Here is a 19,187-nt window from a genome sequence, read left to right as displayed (position 1 = left end):
GTCTGGTAAGATGGAACGTTAGTTGATCTTCTGACCAAGATTGTTGGGTTAACGACTTGTCTGCCATGTCGCTTTGCAATAGAGTGGATGACTCTACTTACCTCTAATCCTCCAACAATCACAGTCACGGTCATCTCCGGACGGGGTGGAGCTGGTGGAGTGACTCCTAGTTGCCCCTTGTGAGGGTTGACTTGCCTTTGTCAATCAAGAAATCTTGAGCAGCTCGAGCACCTCATAACATAGTGCAATGCAATCTCTGAACATGTGCTCATGATGACCATGGAACACACACCACTTCATCGTGTCCCTCATGTCGTTGGGACCTTTCCTCTTGTTCGGTCACTTGACAGCATTACCTATGTTTTTCATAATAACAACTAGCTCGATGGGCTTAATACTAAGTTTGCATTAAGGGATCATTGCTCTGCCATTTGGCACTTGCAATCGATCAATCGATTGCCGATGATTATTGCGTGTAGATCCTCTCCTTTGGTTGAGCGGTTAAGGATTAATGTCATGGTTGGTCATTCGACATTCAGTCTAACGACTACGCTTGTCCTCTCATCACTCGTTCTATGCAGACGTTTGACATAAGTCGAACTTATCTTCTTTCCATTTGAACTAGGCCCACGCAGGGCCAGGACGTCTCTATTTCGTGATAGCTGTGTTTGGATTACAATGCAAAACAAATATTTTTCTGGTTGAACCATTTGACATGGTCACGAAGGGATTCCTACTTCATTGGCAGATCTTGTAGAGGTCGTCTGAGTTTTCTTGTAGCTTCCTGTTGTTGACAAAGTACTCAAAAAAGACATCGGTCTATAGCGCAAATGAAGATATGTCAAGTCGATATACCACTATAGGACGACTCCTACAATACCGAACACAAACTTTTACACATGTAGGCTTTGTGTAGGTCACGTGGAATGGCAACCGTGAACATCCTCTGCTTGAATTGAGCTATATGGTCATCAAGGTATGATGTGTCATTGAAAACTTCATATTAGGGAAGTTAAACTTTCGTGGCATTTTCCCATGGCAAGAGCGTCGATAAATATGGAGTCAACAAGTACTCTTAGGATCCTCTTGATTATGACCTCCATCTCAGCAAATCTATATGCCAACTCAATGTCAAGTGCTCCACCGGACGTCGTGCAGAGTTCGGCGCTGGTGGTGATTGTGATTGAAAAGGTTCGTTGTAGTAGGGTGTGTCGTACACTGCTCTCGACTTAGAATGCCTATGAGGGCAGTTATGGAACCTCCAACAGCAGTCGATTGCTAATGGATATCAACTGTAGCTACCCTGGTCGGGTCGACTATAGCGACAAAGGGATTGCCGACTGCAAATGACTGTGTCTGGTGTGCAAATCGTGAGGCTATAGTGGGTCAACTATTGTTCTAATGCTTGTTTTTTAGAACCTTGTGCAGCAGGGTGAGTTGATCTGTTAGTTGCTCAACCCTACTTTTAGTGTCATGTTCTCCACTCGTATAGATGCATTGTCCTCCTCCAAGGCTTTGAACTTGTCGAAATTCTCTTGCATCTGCTTTGTGAGAGCTAGATCTATGCTACGATGAGTCTAGGACATCTTCCATGTTCTCAGCTACATCGATTGGACAATAACTTGGTTGATTGTATGATTGTCAGGGTCCTATAGCGGATGCTAAATTGTAGAGGGTCAAATCTACACTTGATGATGTGTTGATGAGACACCTAATCATTCGTTGTTAAATTGTGTCAGAGAAAAGTAGATGTTTTAGGAGTTTTTTTTCCAAATAGCATCCGACATATTTTTATTGGGCATATAACGCTCAATTTAAATTTTTTAGCAATCTAGCACCTTGTCACTCTTCTCAACAGCGACGCTGCTTTGTCTTTAGTGGTGCCGTTGTTGAGAAAAGTGGTTCAGTAAAATTTAAGTAAAGTCATTCTTGGAAACAACGGCTATGCTAGTGACAAATCATAGCCGTTGTTGTGAACAGTGGCTATGATTCATTATAACAAATGCAGTTGTTAGAAATAGCGGCAGTGAATGCCGCCATTGCAAATAGCGACATTCACTTAAATATAAAACAACACAACGTAGCGGCATATGCCCAACGCAAGGAAGAAAACAGGTTAGGGTTCTTCTGCAAGTGGCCGTCAGTACACTACGCCACAACAATCGTCGACGTCAGAGTTCGACTAGTATGTGTTGATCTCCGGCGCCTCTGCGTCTTTGTTTACATTCTTGAATTTGCACAAAATTGTTTTTGGTTATTCAATATTTGATTAGTTCAATGTTCATTTTTTTCTTTGATTGCACTCCACACCAGCACCACATAATATTTGATATACACCATAGTTGTTGTTGTTGAAGTTACTTGCATTAACAAATTTACTTACAACCATTTGGGGTTGGTTCAGATGGGGAGGGTTTTGTGAAGGTGGTTGGTGGCGATGGGGGGAATGGTGTTGTAATTGCATTTCAAGTCCTGACATTTCTGTTCCCATTGTAGTAAAAATCTCACCAGATAAGAGCTTTTTTTCCGGAATTGCTTCGAGTCCCAGAAAAGTTTTGGAGAATTTGCAGATTAGAGGTTTTGGGTTGAGGGTTTCGTATTGTTGCTTTGCCTTGCCCCCCAAACCTAACAAACCCGCGACCACAGGTTTTTCTGGGCACTCGGGCCTGACTCTTTAGGCGGGCCTAGGCTCCATTTCTGGGGCTGCGCCCAGACTAAAGCTGAGACATTGGGTCAATTTTGGCCCGGTCTAAAGCCCGACATCTCAGGCCAATTTTGGATGGGCCCCAGCCCGAAGCCTGTCCCAAGCCTGATTATGCAACATACATTATAATTAAATGTTTTGGCTTATATTATATTATATCTGAAATGTTTGTCAGATTGGTAATGGCACGAACACGGGGTGGTCGTTCTACATCTCGATCCGTATCTGGGGTCTCGAGAGTCTAGAATCCTGGTCTAGCAGATGGATTTGTTTTGTATATGCAAGCTCGACATAGATAAGAGGATGTTTGGAGTTGTCAGGTCAGAGTTTTTTGAGTCAGAGTTTTTTGAGCTTAATGTTCATTTTATTTTAATATATTTATGAAGATATTTATTTAAATTATATATATATTTAGGATGGTGCTCGATAAGCTATCGTGTTTAGACTCCATGTGCTCTGGGATTTAGACGCATATGTTAGGCCATTTGTGATCGACGCAGATTTTTATGGGATCACCCAGATTGGTCATAGTTGGCTTGACCATGGACTACTTACCGCTTTAGTTGAGAGATGGAGGTGCGAGATGCACACATTTCATATTCGTTGCGGTGAGATAACAGTCACTCTCCAAGATGCAGGTGCGTTGTTAGGACTGAGAGTGGATGGTTGTGCTGTCATTAGCCATGCGGTTGAGCAGTGGGATGATGTCATGCAGCGACTGTTGGGTCGGGTTCCCCCACGTACGCAGAGGCAGGGTGTCTCTGTTCGATTGTTTTGGCTGTTTGACAATGTCAGTCATCACAACCCACCATTCGATGGTGTTGGAGAGGATGTATTACGACAGTATGCTTGAGCCTATATTTTGGCCATGTTTGGGAGTTTGTTGTTCATGAGCACCAATGGCGATAGCGTTTCACTTCACCATTTGTCGCTATTGGAGGATTTGTAGGAGACTAGGACGTATAGCTTGGGAGGAGTTGTTCTCGCTATTTTATATCGAAATCTTTGTCGAGCTTGTCTAAGTGGAGCAAGAGGGATGGGTGGATGGGCAATGTTACTATAGGTTAGTATAAATTATTTTGTGATTGATGTTATGTTCGTAATTTGGTTTGACGTTATTTTTGTAAATTTAATGTGTGACACTTTATATACATTTTGTAGTTATGGTCGTGGGAGCGACTACATCTATGTCACTCGGAGATTGTTAGGCATGTGGTACCTGGACCAGACGGCCCTTTGCCTCTGCTAGGTGCTATCTGGAGTGGGGTTCGGACTTTTAGAAATAATCCCACCACTGTGGTTTCGTTTGCTAGGGCTGAGCTTGATACTCAGGGGCCTCATCAAGTACTAATGACAATTTATTATAAATTCTAAATTTATTAAAACTTGTGTGCTACATCTTTTATTTTTATTTTATACGGCAGGTTGTGTGGATGCCTTACACACAAGAACGACTTTCTACCACGCCACGTGTGTGTTGAAGGATCCTAGATATGGGTGTCGGTCGTACCTTTCTTATGCTATGAGATAGTTGAGTAACATTGCCCTGTTCGTGTAATGCGAAAGTTTGGACTATTTCAACACATTCCAGAGCAAGTGAATATGGGTGCTAATTTGCATGAGTTGAGTCGGAGAACAGTGGGAGCAATGACATGACCTAGTTGTACAAGAGCGCATTGCGTACTTGGGTATCGATGACTATATGCGGTGGTATACATCTATCACCCGTATATTCATCAGTCCGCCAACAGAAACTCCAGTCATTCCCCAGCTAGAGTACGAGCATCACATGAGTAGGCCACATCGAGTTGTAAGTATTTATATTAATTTTAATTCATGCATATTTATTCACATGTTTTTCATATATACTATGATTTGCTAATTAACTATTATTCATATGTAGGCTCATTTGACAGCGGAGGGGGCGAATGGCTGGTGTTGCTATGGTTGATGCTATTTCTGATGCCACTTCGGTCAGCACATGGTTGGTTTTGCCACATGTCGCGATATTCTACATGAGCTGGGAGAGAGACATTGTTTTCACTAGCTAGCAGATCCAGTGGAGCTACACGTGGTGCTAGAGTTAGAGGAGGCCAGTCATGCATATATGGTCCGGCTTATTCTTCACAGCATAGTCGAGATGAGGTTGGTCCATCTTCCGCTCCTGCTCCATCTTTTGCCCCCAATTGTTTGGACTCCGAGTACTAGGAGGAGGACAGGGTCGTAGACTCATTATGTTTTTTTATTACATGTTTTTTATTGTCATGAACTGATTAATAACTTAATTACAAATTAAGACATGCAATAAAGACATAGCAGCCATTCCGATACATGAACCAATCTTCTTCTTCCTTGATCATTTATTTACGAAAGATTCAACAGCCTACAAGAAATATATAATTACATTAAATATAAAAAAAAAGACATAAGACAAATAATACATAAAATTTAAATTGTCATACCTCAAAACGTTATGTATAATCGTTGGTGCGAACTCCATGTAAACGAAATGCATTGTCGTCATTGTCTTCACTCAAATCAACAGCATGGTAGCACACATAAAGATGAACTTGTCCATGTGTTGCACCGACAATTGTCATTTCATAGTAATCAACTTCTTCTATGAGGTCAACAAGACCAGATGATATATGTTGACCGTGTCTAAGATACTTTAACTGTGAATATCCAATACTAATATTTAGCCCATTTTCCAAGTAGTGCCAACAATAGACATTGGTCCATTCCTCAATTTTACGTATCTTGATGATATCCACTAAACCAAATCTGTATTCACTCTTATTGTTTACCATGAAACCACTATGGTAAACAATAACTGTGAAAGGGGTAAAAAATACATCCTACAAAACAAATTTGGAAACAATATAGGCAATATCATAAACCCACAAAATATATTTTCTACAATAGCAATGCAAAATATAGCAATAACATACTTCGGTCTAATACAAATTTAAAACATATTTTAGAAGAACATTGTCAAATATCTATCAAATTAAAAACATTACTACTTCAACTCCTGGATTCGTGTGATTTATTGTTATGTCTTGTTTGACCACAGACGCTACATTTGTTGCGTGAACTTCCTTCTCGCATATCCATCTCATTAGTCAATTGTGTTGATCTCGGCCGACCCTTTGCTGATTGTAGTAGTTTAGGGTCCGGGATCAGTAATGACCCATTGTATATAGGCCACCCGGTTTCATCTGGTATTTGATGAAAAGTGGGTGCATAAGAAGGCAGGAACGAAGCGACAGTGAAGTACGACTCGACAAATTGAGAGTATTCTACGTGGTTAGCCGAACAACATGTAATAACATGCGAACAAGGACGATGATACAACTTCCACATGTTGCATGTACAATTCCGTTGATCAGCATGATCCCCAATCTCTATTATATGACTTCATTTGCCTTGTAGATTAACTTGAGTTTGGCTAACTCTTGTGGAAACTTGAAATATCGATGGATCATGATTGAACTTACGTACCTAATGTCGATTTGATATGTAAACTTCCCGCAATAGAGCTTTCATTGTTTTCCCTGGTCATTGTTTACCTTCACACATATTATGATCTGCTATGATCCTCCTTTTCACCAAGTAGTTATTTGATTGGTAGAAAATGAATTGCATAAGAGCGGTGACAGGCAGAAATCGACCTCCTTTTAGGACATTGTTGAAAATTTCTGACATCTTCGTAGTCATGTTACCATAGCGATGTCCATCATCGTATGATAATGTTCATCTTTCTTTCTCTTCTTTGTCCAGATAACGCCATGCTTCGACATTTAGTTCTTTCAACCTTTTCAACCTTGTCATCCAAAACTCAAACTTCTCCCGAGATTTTTCTCTAGCCGTATTATGAACTGTGTCTTTCAATTCATAATCTTTGAACTTTATCATGACATTGCTGGCTAAGTATGGGACACCATATCTGTGGCATGTGAATGGCTTAGGTCATTGTTCTCGAATTACGCATTTGATGCTGGGTTGTCTATCGGACAACACATATATACCCTGATGATCAGTAACATACACACGGATACAATTAATGAACCATGCCTAGTTTCGATTATTTTCCACATCGACCAACGCATAACATAATGGGAAGAACCCATTATCGGCATCAAATCCAACTGCTATCAGCAACTTCCCCTTATACTTTCCATATAGGTATGTGCCATCAATGTTGATCAATGGAAGACAATACTGGAATCCTTCAATGCATGGCCTGAATGCACAAAACACACGTCCAAATGTTGCCACTAAGGGGTTATCGTTCTTATGCTCGAAATGGACAATCATGTCTGGATTCGACATTTGCAGAGCTCCAAAGAACTTAGGCAGTACCCCGTATGATGCCTCGAACAATCCAAATGACCTCTCTATTGATTTTTGTTTGACTATCCATGCCTTGAAATAGGATACTTCATGCTTCAGCTGTGTGCTCGCAAAGGCTTGGATTGCAGCAACACTAATATTCAAATCAACACGGAAAATTTCTAAAACCACACTTCCCAAGTAATTAGCATCCAGCTGTTGGTGCCCTTGTGTTAAATAGGCGTTTGTGCATGTATGTGGTCCTCTTAGCACAGTTATTATCCACATTGAAATTGACTCTTTTGTCTTCGTCGGAAGGTACCATCTAGAAGTGTTGTCTTTCAAACATTTGAATTGAATAATTTATGTGTTAGAACGTTGTGTCTTGTATTCATAGTTGTTTTCTATGTGCCACGATTTCAACGCATTAAGCAGTTCTGCCTTATTCTCGAACACTTACTTCACTTCTAAGTCACCTACATTTCCCTTATTAACATGATCCCAATCCGTGCATACTGCATCTTCAAAACTAACATCTCCAAATTCAGGTATTTATGGCAATAGGAGAGTCTGCAGCCCAACATTTTGTTCAATGTCACCACCATCATTATCATCCTCAACCTCTACCTCATTATCATCAGATTCTATGTAACGTTCATCATCTTTAATCTCAACATTGTTGTTCGCAATCACTTGTTCAAAATGATTGTTGTGTTCACTGGTACACAATTCTAGGATCAACATACATTAATATATGGTAATTGATGTTGTGAAGAACTTGCAGCAATTGTCTGGGTACAATCAACCCAAGGAGCTGATTGACTGTAATCGTACTCATTTATATGAAAAATCTTGATTTCTTCGTGAAATCATTATCACCTTCATATTACAATATTCATATACAAATTACATTAATCAAGTTAATATAAATATTCCAATTAAAATAATGAACTCAACATTAACAAATATAACAATTTTTATATTTCAATTAAAATAATGAACAAAACATTAACTAATATAAACAATTTTTATATTTCAATTAAAATAATCAATAGAACATTAACAAATTTAAACAATTTTTATATTCTAATTAAAATAATTAAGTCAACATTGACGCATATTACAAATTTTATATTCCAATTAAAATAATGAACTAAACATTAACAAATGTAAACTACTTTTGCATTCCAATTAAAATAATCAACAGAAATTTACTAATTTGCAACGAAATTGTTTGTAATGGACAATTCCATCACAAATTCTGTTACAAAAGGTTGTAAAATTTTAACTAAATTTAGCAATGGAAAATTTGGTTTTAGCGATCTGTTGCTAAAAAAATGTTTTGTTGTAATGCTAGAAGGATCGACATACCTCCAAACATTGATAGTTTAAGCAATTGAATTGAGAGAGCCTCCAATAATTGAATACCACCAAATATTCGAATTGGTTTTTTTTTCCCAACATGCTTTATTTTTTTCTTCTTATGTCTCATTAAAGAGAAATAATAGAGTAAGTGACATTTTCTCCCTTTTTTTAAAGTAAAATACAGTTACTCGATTGAATTTTGAAAACTACGTCTTTCCCAAACAAGTCATGATTATAGAATACATTTTATGATTTAAAATTAGCATACAACATGTTCCAATAATTATAATATTATAATCTAATAATAATTATGTTATGTTATGCTTATAATTATAATTATAATCATAATCTAAAAATTATTACGTTATGATAATTTTTAATTATTACAATGTTCGGTTATTATAATACAATTATATTATGAATAAAAAAGTTGGGGCAAACATGTCATTCGACATATGTTGACCAATGGAACACTACAAGAGAATGGAGAGATAGCGACGGTTTTCTTCTGGCAATTTTAAGTATGTGTCGCTAGATATAAAATAATTTAATTTAGCGACGGTTTATTTTTATGTTTTTAAAACCGCCGCACAATTAGGTTAAGTTTTCTTTTTTTCCTTCGCGACAAAAGTTACTTTGCTCACTTCGTCTCTTCATGCACTCATTCTCGTCACGAACACGAACTCACCTCTTTCTCCCTCTCTCGTTCCCTCTTTCACTCCCTGCTCAGATTCAGTTTTTCTTCTTGCAAACAAGCGAATCGCATCACTGAACCTTTGACTTTTCGTAGTTCTGAATCGTGTTGCGACGTCAATCTCTTTGGGGATATCACTCTTCTCTTTCTCGAATTTACTCTCCATCCAATCTAGAGCTTTGCATGCAAATCTTGTAGTTCTCAGGCAATTTATTTATGTTTTTTGTTTGATAGATTAGGAGTTTATGTTGCAAATCAAAACCCTAATTGTTTATCCCAGATCTGCCATATTGAACAATAGGTGTTGTTCTTTGGGAATTTTTCCAAAATTTTACTGTGTGGACGTGTTCATGTGAATCAATTTCTATGTGTTTCTCTACTAGAATAATATTGTCGATACTTGAGTTAGTGAGTTTACCTTATTCTCTGGAGAAGGTGGTATAAAATTATAACATATGGCTCGATTAAGAAAAAAAGTTGGAGAAACTGTTTTTGTTTTCTAACGCTAGATGCTTTTACCTGGCATTAAGGATTCATTTAAGAATAGATCGAGAAAAAAGAACTGGTGCTTTGTCTCTGCTGTATTTTGATATTCAAACAAAATCTTCATGTAGGAAAATGAATTTAGATCCATTGTTTAATATTCTGAAATTTTCTTGAAGATATTATGCTCATGATTTCTTTATTGCGATCCTTTTATTAGGAGACTGCTTATTCGATGGCCTCTCTTATTCATAGGAACTGAGATTGGCACTGATATGCCAATTCTTATTATTAAATTTCTACTCAGTAAGTTGGAAATTAGTTTTACTAAAGTGCTACTCAGAGAGAAAACATCGTTTATGTCATTCACAAGGCAGCAGGGTCATTGCAACTGGGTTTAAGTGTTTTTAGCTTTACCTATCTGTTATATCTTGGTTTTTGTTATTGACTTGTCCTCTTGGAAGATTTATTTACCTCTCTATTCTGTTTGATGCAATCTGATGGGAAATTATGGAATATGTTTACCGGCTGCTGTCAAGAAGCAAATAAGTTGAGTACTTCAACAACTTGTCTACTTTGATTTGGTACTGCTTGATAGGTTCTTTCCTAACCATATATCACTATATAATTTTTCTATTAATAATAGTTGCATACTGATGAAAAAATGGTTGATAAAAGTTGGATGGATGAACCACAAAATAGCCTAGCATATAAATTAGGTGTTATTCGATTTCTTGACTTTGCTTATCGAAATATTCCAGAAAATGGAAAAATATTATGTACATGCAAATCCTGTGTTAATACTTTTAGAAAATATAGAAATGAAGTATATGATGACTTGATTTGTAATGAAATTTTGATTGGGTACAAAACTTGGTTTTCTCATGGTGAGAAAGATATATCTAAGAATATTACTCATGTTGGTGGTGCCAATATTGAGTCGACATCACACACTCATAATCCAGTTAGAAACATGGTAGATGATTTATTAGGTTATAATAGTGGTCCTATAGAAATGGAGAATGTAACTGTACAAGAACCAATTATTGGTAGTATTTATATGCCAGATTCTAGTGAGATTATGAATTTTGAAGGAAACAAATATTATGATCTATTTGGAGACTGTAATGAAGAGTTGTACCCAAATTGCACGACATATTCAAAACTTGAATTCATTGTCGAGCTTTATCATACTAAAACTATTAATTCGTGGAGCAACAACTCATTTGATAGATTACTTAAAATATTAAAAAGATTAGTTCCAGGGATTAAAATACCGGACTCATACTATGAAACTAGAAAACTTACTAATGATTTAGGTTTTAAATATGAAAAGATTCATGCATGTCCAAATGATTGTATGTTGTATTTTAGAGATAAAGAAGCGTGTGAATCCTGCTTAATTTGTGGTATGTCTAGATGGGCACCTAAAGATAGCTCAACATCTAGGATTAAAAGAAAAAAGAGAAAACCAGCAAAAATAATTTTTTTTTTCCACTTAGAAAACGATTGCAATAGTGGTTTATGCCTTCTAAAACAGCTGAGGATATGAGATGGTATGAAAAATCATGATTGCCATGTGTTTATGGAGTGCTTACTACCAATTGCCTTTAATGCTTTACCAGAACCAATATGGAATCCTATAACTGAATTGAGTCAGTTCTTTTGAGATTTATGCTCAACAACTTTACGAGTGGATGAGTTACAACAAATGCAATAAAACATTCCTGTTATCTTATGTAAGCTAGAGAGAATCTTTCCACCAGGCTTCTTTGACTCAATGGAGCATTTACCTATTCATTTGCCATATGAAGCAATTGTGGGTGGACCGTTCAATATAGATGGATGTACCCCTTTGAGAGGTAAAAATCGTTTAATTTAATCGTGTCTAGTTAATTATTTTTGTCGATATGGACTAACTTTCTTAAATTTACAATAATTGCAATATAATTACAATCAGGTTTCTCGGTAAATTAAAAAAGATGGTGAAGCAAAAGGCTCGTGTGGAAGGTTCCATTTGTGAGGCATACTTATGCCAAGAGACTGCTCATTTCTGCTCGTATTATTTTGAAGCTGATGTACATACTATGAGAACTAGAGTTGGAAGAAATGATGATGGGATCAAGATGACTCAATCCAACCAACTCTATCTATTTTCAATCAACCTAGACGTCCATTTGGACAATGCATATCTCATTTTTTAAACGAGAAAGAATTGGCTGCAACCACATTACATGTCCTTTTAAATTGTGACGAGGTTGAACCATATCTTGAGTAAGTAGCTCGTACTACTAACAACCTTTAATATGTAATCACTCAAATAGATTTTGTATTAATGATATAATGACTATCTTGCAGTATATTTGTTCAATATTTACAAACAGTCACACCACATATTAGTGATAATGAGGTGGACGCTCGGATTGAAGCTGAATTTACAATATGGTTCAAGCATTATGTAAGTGATGCCTCTAAGTATTAGTACTAAACATAAATCGCTTCACTTGATTTATCTTACTAAATATCTGTTCTATACATAGGTCCACAATCCAGAAAATGCCATTGTAAATCGATATTTGCATGACTTAGCATGGGGCCCTTTGGTAGGAGTGAATACATGGCCCATTTTTTTTGTCAATGGGTACAAGTTCCACATGGATGCATGGAGTGAAGGGAAGAAAATGAATAATAGTGGGGTGTGTGTCAAAGGCACCGATCATGGTGAAGGAGAAAATGATTATTATGGTATCCTTAAAGAGGTGGCGGAATTAGAATATCGTGGAGAACCTATTAAAAGGGTGGTGTTGTTTTATTGTGATTGGTTTCATTCGACGATAAATTGAGGTATGATAGTCCATAAACAGTATGGTATTATCGAGATTTGACATAATAAGAGGTATGGAAAATTTGATCCATTCATCCTTCCACAACACGTTATTCAAGTGTACTATGCAACTTATCTAGGAAAGGTAAAAGAGAAAATAAATTGGTGGGTTGTCTTCAAGACCAGATCGAGGAGTATAGTAGATGATAAAAACACTTTGGAGGTTGCTTATCAAGATGAGGAAATGTCACAGCAGAATGTAATAATTGATCATGATCAACTTTGAAGCTTACGGGATGTTGAGGGCAACTATGAAGAGGTTGATGGATATAATGAAATGAATGATGATGATGAAGCTGATGAAGAAATTGAAAACGATGATGAATCAGATTTTAATAGTGATAGTGATTCTGAATAAGTGATCTTATCTTCCACATGTTTTTGCTTAGATTATAAAATGAATTGTTATTGGATGTTTGAACTATGAAACTTTATTGCAATTTGGTACTTGTCATTGTGCTTCTGATGTATTTGTGGACTGATTTTGTTTTCTAATTCAATCAATGAAACTTTGATTTGCAATCTGAACCCATCTTAGGTTTGTGCCTTGTGCCCATTATATTCTAAGCTATTGTCTTCTAAGGTTTGTGCTTTGTGCCCATTGTATTGATTATATTTAATCTGTTTCCATGAGAACCCATTATGCGTGTTTGTGTATTGAGAAAATGAAGGAATATAACTACTAGGATTTGAGAACTGAATTATCTTCTGTGTTATTTTGGTTTTGAAGATAAAGGAGGGAATATCTCTAGTTTTGAAGCTAAAGGAAGGAATATCACTTCAGCATATCTCAGCCCCAAGGTAAGTATGCCAATAACCCTAAGCTATTGTCATTGTAAGGTTTGTGCTTTGTGCCCATTGTCTTGATTCTAGTTGAGAATTGAATTATCTTATGAATAAGCATACACTTCGATTATACCAGTTTGATTTTTTGTTTGTCTAAGATTTGAACTATTGTGTATGTTCGTCTAGTATTTGGATTTAGTGATTCTGAATAAACATATTCTTTGTTATTGTATGAACACTGATAAATTATAAGCAAAGTTTTTTATTCCAGCTTTCAATTAGTAGTTTTTTTGCTGCTGTAACTTGGACAAATTTGTAGACAAATTGCACTTAATTATCTATGCAGATGTTAGATTCAGGTCACAGTCAGGGTGCTGGGAGAGGGACCTCAACTAATAGGGGTCACATAAGGAAATACAGGCCTAGAATTTTTAATGACAGTGCTACACCTCCGTCAAGTATTCCACCACCTGCATCCACTGTTCCACCACCTGCTTCCACTTTGCCAACACCTCTATCAAGTTCTAGCTCAACGACTTCACAAAATATATTTCATCCTACCCAGTCACCACCCATTAACCAAACACATGCCACCAGTTCTAGTCATGCACAGGTCAGTGAGACACCGATTTCAAGAAAGAGGTTAATAGAGCCTGATGGGGAAGGGTATGTAAGAAACAAATATGAAAAGAGTTTTAATTACTTAATTTGTTTACCATATATATTTTTGTTATCACTTTTAAACAGATTTCATCCACATAAGCTTGCGATTAGTGGCATATCTGAAATAATTCAGAGTAAATTTGATATGCTTTATCCATCATGGAAGAAAATACCCCCAGAAGTTCGAAAGATGTGGTTTAGAGAGTTTGAGGCAAGTTATTGTTTTATGATTTCATTTGTTGTCTTTCTTTATTGTTGTTAATTTACATTTCATTACATGATCTTTTTGTGTAATTCTTCTTACAATTGTAATACAAAAGAGATTTACGTGGCTGCCCCACCATGATCCACTTATTCGCTCCAATTTTGAGAAGCGTGGGGCAGCTCGAATGAAAGATATGTTATCTGATGTGCGTGTTAGAGGGAACAAGCCAGAATGGATAGGAGATTCAGTGTGGGAGGTACTCTGCAACCATTGGAGTTTTGAACACTTCAACAAGATAAGTGTGCAGAATAAGAATAATCGTACTTCCTCAAACAATGGTGTTTCATTGCATACTGGTGACTCCGCCCCTGTCACCAAACATGCAAGGAAATTGGTATTTTTGAACAATTACATATATGCTTCACTTCTTTTATGAACATAGATGTTATACTAGATGTTAATATTATGTTTCTTTTTTAAATTACAGGAAGAAGAGTTGAGTAGGAAGCCAACTGTAGCTGAATTATTTATGCACATGCATATGAAAAAGAATAAGATGTGGGTTGATGCTAAATCCGGGATGACATATGTAAGAAATGGGCACCTGTCACAAATACATTAAAAAAATGTATTTAATATTAGAAAATTAATTGTATTTCTTTTGCAAAAAAAATTTACTGATAAGATGAGTCAGTTAGAGGCAAGTCAGAGCACAGAGGAAGGAACTTCAATTGGTGGTCAACATGTAGATCAGCCTCGACCATCTGAATTAGATGTATGGAGTGAAATAGTTGGTGGGAAGAAAAAAGGGCCACAGTGGTGTCAGATGCTTCTTCTCAGCATTCAACTTTCTCAGGTCATTTGTGGGACCTGAAGATATGAATACATTCAAAAAAAACTTAGAACTCATGTTTCTTCACTTAGTTCTGAGTTTAATACTCAGTTAGAGAAGGAACAAACTGGAAGAGTTGAGTTGGCTGCTCGTCTGGAGTCATTGTAGGAGAAAAATAGCCGATACAAACATTTGCACTCCACGACGATGAAGAAGCTTAATAAAACAAACAAGATAGCTAGTATGCTTGTCAAGCAAATGAATGCCAATAAAGCTGTTCAGGGGACTTCCACTTCATTTCAACAACCACTTGATGAAGAGGAAGATGAAGATGAATTTGAAGATGAAGGTGAGGAAGATGAGGGAGGTGATAGTGGGGATGAATAGCTAGGATTGAATTGCTTTAACTTAAGTTATTTAATTGAAACTTATATATATATGATGATTGATGAAATACTATCATGGATAATTTGATGAAATTCTATCTGATTTGGTTTTCTGTTTGTGCAATCTCTGTTTTGAAATAATTTTTAACCGAAGGCATAAATTAAAATAAAATAAAAAATGTAATTTTATTATAAAATTACCAACCGCTATTTCGGTTGGTAAGTATCTCTACCTGTCGATTAAGCTATATCTCAGTTTTTCAATAATTCAGTTTTCAACTGTTTTGTCGGTTGGTAACGAATATTTTAAGAATATAAATACTTACCAACCGATAAATCGATTGGTATTCATTGATGTAAGAAAAATAATTCCAACAGAAAATATAATTGTCGAAACCGATTTTTTGGTTTCAAATTACCAACCGATTGTGAAACGGTCGGAAAAGATATTTCCAACGAAATATTTTCCTTACCCACCAAAAAAAATTCCGATGGAATATAAAAATTTTGCAAGTGAAATATCGTTGCAAATTACCGACTGATTTAAGAAACGGTTGGAAGAAAGTTTCCAACGAGGTATTTACCAACCGATAAATATCGGTTGAAAATCGATTGGAAAATAAGATTTCCAACCGATTTATCTGAGATTTCCAACCGATGTGGTTGGAAAATCTCTAATTTCTTGTAGTGAATTGTATTCCGTTACAATTTTCGTTTATTTAGCTGATGTGACAGCAAGTTTGAAAATCACATGTCATGTTAATAACGGAAAACATCTACCATAATAGCAAAAAATTGATGGAAAATGGGCTAAGGGGCTAACGGAGTACTTTATTAGAAGTTGAGGGGCTAAATTGACCCAAAATGAAGTTCAGGGGCCAAAATAATCATTTCATTAAAGTACAGGGGCCATTTGAAAACTTCTCCCTAGAATTAACAACATAGTTGAATTAGATTATTATGGTGTGTTCAAAGTTCATTTATTTAAGTGTGATTGGGTTGACAAAACTATGGGTGTGGGGTTAAAAAAGGATGCCTTTGGGTTCACTCTTGTGAACTTCAAACGTTTAGTTCACACTGGTGAGCATATTAGGCATGAACCATTCATTCTAGCTTCTCAAGCTAAAATGGTTTATTATGTTGAAGATCCTAGGGAAAATGATTGGTGTGTTGTTGTTCATACAAAACCTAGGGACTTCTTTGACATGGGCGACATAAATTCACAAAATGAGGTAGAGACATATAGTGAGAATGACTCATATCATACTCAAAGTGTAGAAAATATTTTTGAAGACAGTGGTGGAATTGAGCTAGTTAGGGTTGATGTGGATGGAGAAACACTTAATGAAACCTCTATCATTTTTTTAAATAATTCTAGTGGTGAAGATATAAATGAAGATGAATTGTAACTACTTGAATGTTGTAACTAATATTGTTATTATGTTCTTCTTTTAGTATGCTGAATGACATTTACGAAGGTATGTAATGTTAGTTTAGGCATTTGACATGGTTTATATTATGGTTTTGTGTAATTTTACTGTATCTTTCTTATGTAGGCAACATAAATGGCAAGAACAAGGAGGAGACGTCAAGTTACTCTTTTATCTGAAGAAGAGACTCTCTAATAGGGTTAAGCATCTACAAATAATGATGGTGTGCCAGTTAAAGAAAATAGAGATTCTCAAGTGCAATCTGAAACAAAGGTTGCAATTGAAGTGGAAGTAGAAGGCATTGTTGAAACAGTTGGTATAAATTCAAAATTTTGATGTTAGATTTGGATTTTTTCATAACGAACCTGTACAAAGAAGTGTGTTATGCCTTTTTTGTAGATACGCAAGGAGTCAATAGAACTCGCGGACGTACACGTCTTCCTGATGTGTGGGAACTCCCTACAGATCAACGGATAGTTGTCCCCTTTAATGATCTTGGACAACCAATCAAAGCTGCAGGAGGACTTTTGGGACAATTTTTGGATAGTATTGCTAAGAATGGTGAGCTTTGTTCATTGGTGAAAGTACCAAATCTGAAATTCGAGAGATACTTAAAGTTGTGAAGGTAATTTTTGTTAAGCTTTCATATTTTAAGTATCTTTGTATCTTCTACCACTCATGATTGAACATTCTCTGCACAGTGATTCAATTATAAGTTTTATACAATTTATTTATAATGAGGCAATATGATATCAAGGCATATATATTTATACATTCTTCTCATGTAGATGAGCTGCATATATTTCTCTAATTTAAATAACTTTGAAGGATTAGAGAGGGATTTATTGAATGGGATTTTTTGAGTGGGATAAAGGATTGATGGTGGAAATGTTCTGCCCAGGATGAAGATTCATGATCAATCCTTAAAAATGGTTTTCTTGTTCTTTTGTGTTAGTTAATTTTTCTTTCAGAGGAGTTTGATGTCTCTTGCTGATATGTCTTGTATGTTAAAGCTGGGGACGTGTTCAATTTATATAGAGAATGTTAAACGCTGTTATTGGTTACCTTATTATAACTTTTAGGGTTAATTCTACTATGATGATTGTTATGACTATTGGGTGGAGAAAACAATTACAAGGAGATGGAGAGACTATAAATGTAACTTGAAGTCTAATGTCTACTATAATCATGATACTGTGGAGGAAGTCATTTGTAATAGACCAAAAGATGTAGATGAAGCGCAATGGGCAACTCTTGTTGTTTTTTGGAGTTCCGAGAAGGGAAAGGTATATATACTCACATAATATTATTTTTTAATCATTTAATCATTTTTTCATGTTAGTTTCTCCAAAATTAACATAGCATTGTGTCAATTTTTTTAAAATTTGTAGAAGCGTAGTGAGATCAACACAAATAATAGAAAGAAGCAAAAAATTATGCACACTTCTCGGACTAAAAGTTTCGCTAGAAAGGCGGAAGAGATGGTATTATTTGGCATAATATTATTCTATTAATTTAATATAGGATTGTGTATAATATTGATATGTTTTTTACTTTTGTGGTTGGCAGCGAGAGAAAACTGGTGTTAACCCAAGCAGAGCTGAATTATTTCTTGAGACGCATAAGAAGAAGGCTGGGGGTTATTCGAATGATTAAACCGCAGCTTTAGCGGTAAATAATTACTATATTTGTGTAGTTTATATATACATGATATTTGCATCTTTGGTGGTTCAATCCAGATAATTTTTATAGGAGAAACTTACAGTAGTAATGGAGGCTACATCTTCGAAACCATCCCAAACCACAAATACCACAAATATTGCTTCATAGAATGATGCCTATGCTTAGATTTTTGGAAAAGAACATGCTGGACGTGTACATGATATTGGTACAGGACCTCCCCCATCCCAAGTGTTCGGAAACAGTTCTTGTCATCGCTTTAATGGAATGTCATTCACTTCTAGAAATAGTGGAGAGATGCAAGAGTTGAAATCTATGATGGTGATAATGATGACACATTGGACAACTATCTCAAAGGATGGATGTTCTAGAGACTCCAAATGCTACATCACAGGTACATTATGTTCAAACAAAACTAGTTTATGTAATTTTATATTAAATATATTGAGGATGAAAATCGGTTTATTTATTTAACGTATAGGCACCAGATTCATCAAGTGAACATAAGCGATTCTCATCTTCGAGTCATGATTCTCAAGATCGATCTACTCGGTAGGTCCCTAGAGTATGCATATTTGGCGAAACATGTTAGTTTATGAAGTATGAGAATCTTAATTCTCTTTTTGCTTTTGTGAAAATATGCTTAGACAAAGTTTAATTTCAGTTTGTTTACGAAATGTTTTAGTTTCACATGCTTATTTTTGTATCAATGGAGAATGTTGGATATCTTATTATTTAAA

The 19,187-nt window shown here is 36.0% G+C and overlaps 2 protein-coding genes and 2 long non-coding RNA genes across 4 annotated transcripts; all 4 read left to right on the top strand.

Moving 5' to 3' along the window:
- The first annotated feature begins 11,141 nt into the window (after positions 1-11,141).
- On the top strand, positions 11,142-12,834 carry LOC119981421. The gene is made up of 3 exons (XR_005464115.1): positions 11,142-11,443; positions 11,542-12,039; positions 12,122-12,834. It is a non-coding gene; the product is annotated as an uncharacterized LOC119981421 (long non-coding RNA).
- A 388-nt stretch (positions 12,835-13,222) lies between these two features.
- Positions 13,223-14,429, top strand: LOC119981420. The gene is made up of 2 exons (XM_038824520.1): positions 13,223-13,917; positions 13,999-14,429. The coding sequence occupies exons 1-2, from the start codon at positions 13,592-13,594 to the stop codon at positions 14,174-14,176; spliced, it is 504 nt and encodes a 167-aa protein (XP_038680448.1). The 5' UTR covers positions 13,223-13,591; the 3' UTR covers positions 14,177-14,429.
- On the top strand, positions 14,304-15,119 carry LOC119980713. The gene is made up of 4 exons (XM_038823509.1): positions 14,304-14,513; positions 14,607-14,708; positions 14,805-14,975; positions 15,063-15,119. The coding sequence occupies exons 1-4, from the start codon at positions 14,304-14,306 to the stop codon at positions 15,117-15,119; spliced, it is 540 nt and encodes a 179-aa protein (XP_038679437.1).
- Positions 15,120-17,844: 2,725 nt separating this feature from the next.
- On the top strand, positions 17,845-19,037 carry LOC119980370. Its single transcript, XR_005463859.1, has 4 exons — positions 17,845-18,053; positions 18,159-18,251; positions 18,337-18,841; positions 18,929-19,037. It is a non-coding gene; the product is annotated as an uncharacterized LOC119980370 (long non-coding RNA).
- Positions 19,038-19,187: the final 150 nt, after the last annotated feature.

Source organism: Tripterygium wilfordii, chromosome 16 (assembly GCF_013401445.1).
Source record: "Tripterygium wilfordii isolate XIE 37 chromosome 16, ASM1340144v1, whole genome shotgun sequence".
NCBI classification, from domain to species: domain Eukaryota; kingdom Viridiplantae; phylum Streptophyta; class Magnoliopsida; order Celastrales; family Celastraceae; genus Tripterygium; species Tripterygium wilfordii.
The sequence above is the reverse complement of the archived record's forward strand: the minus strand, read 5'-3'. Positions and strand labels throughout refer to the sequence as shown.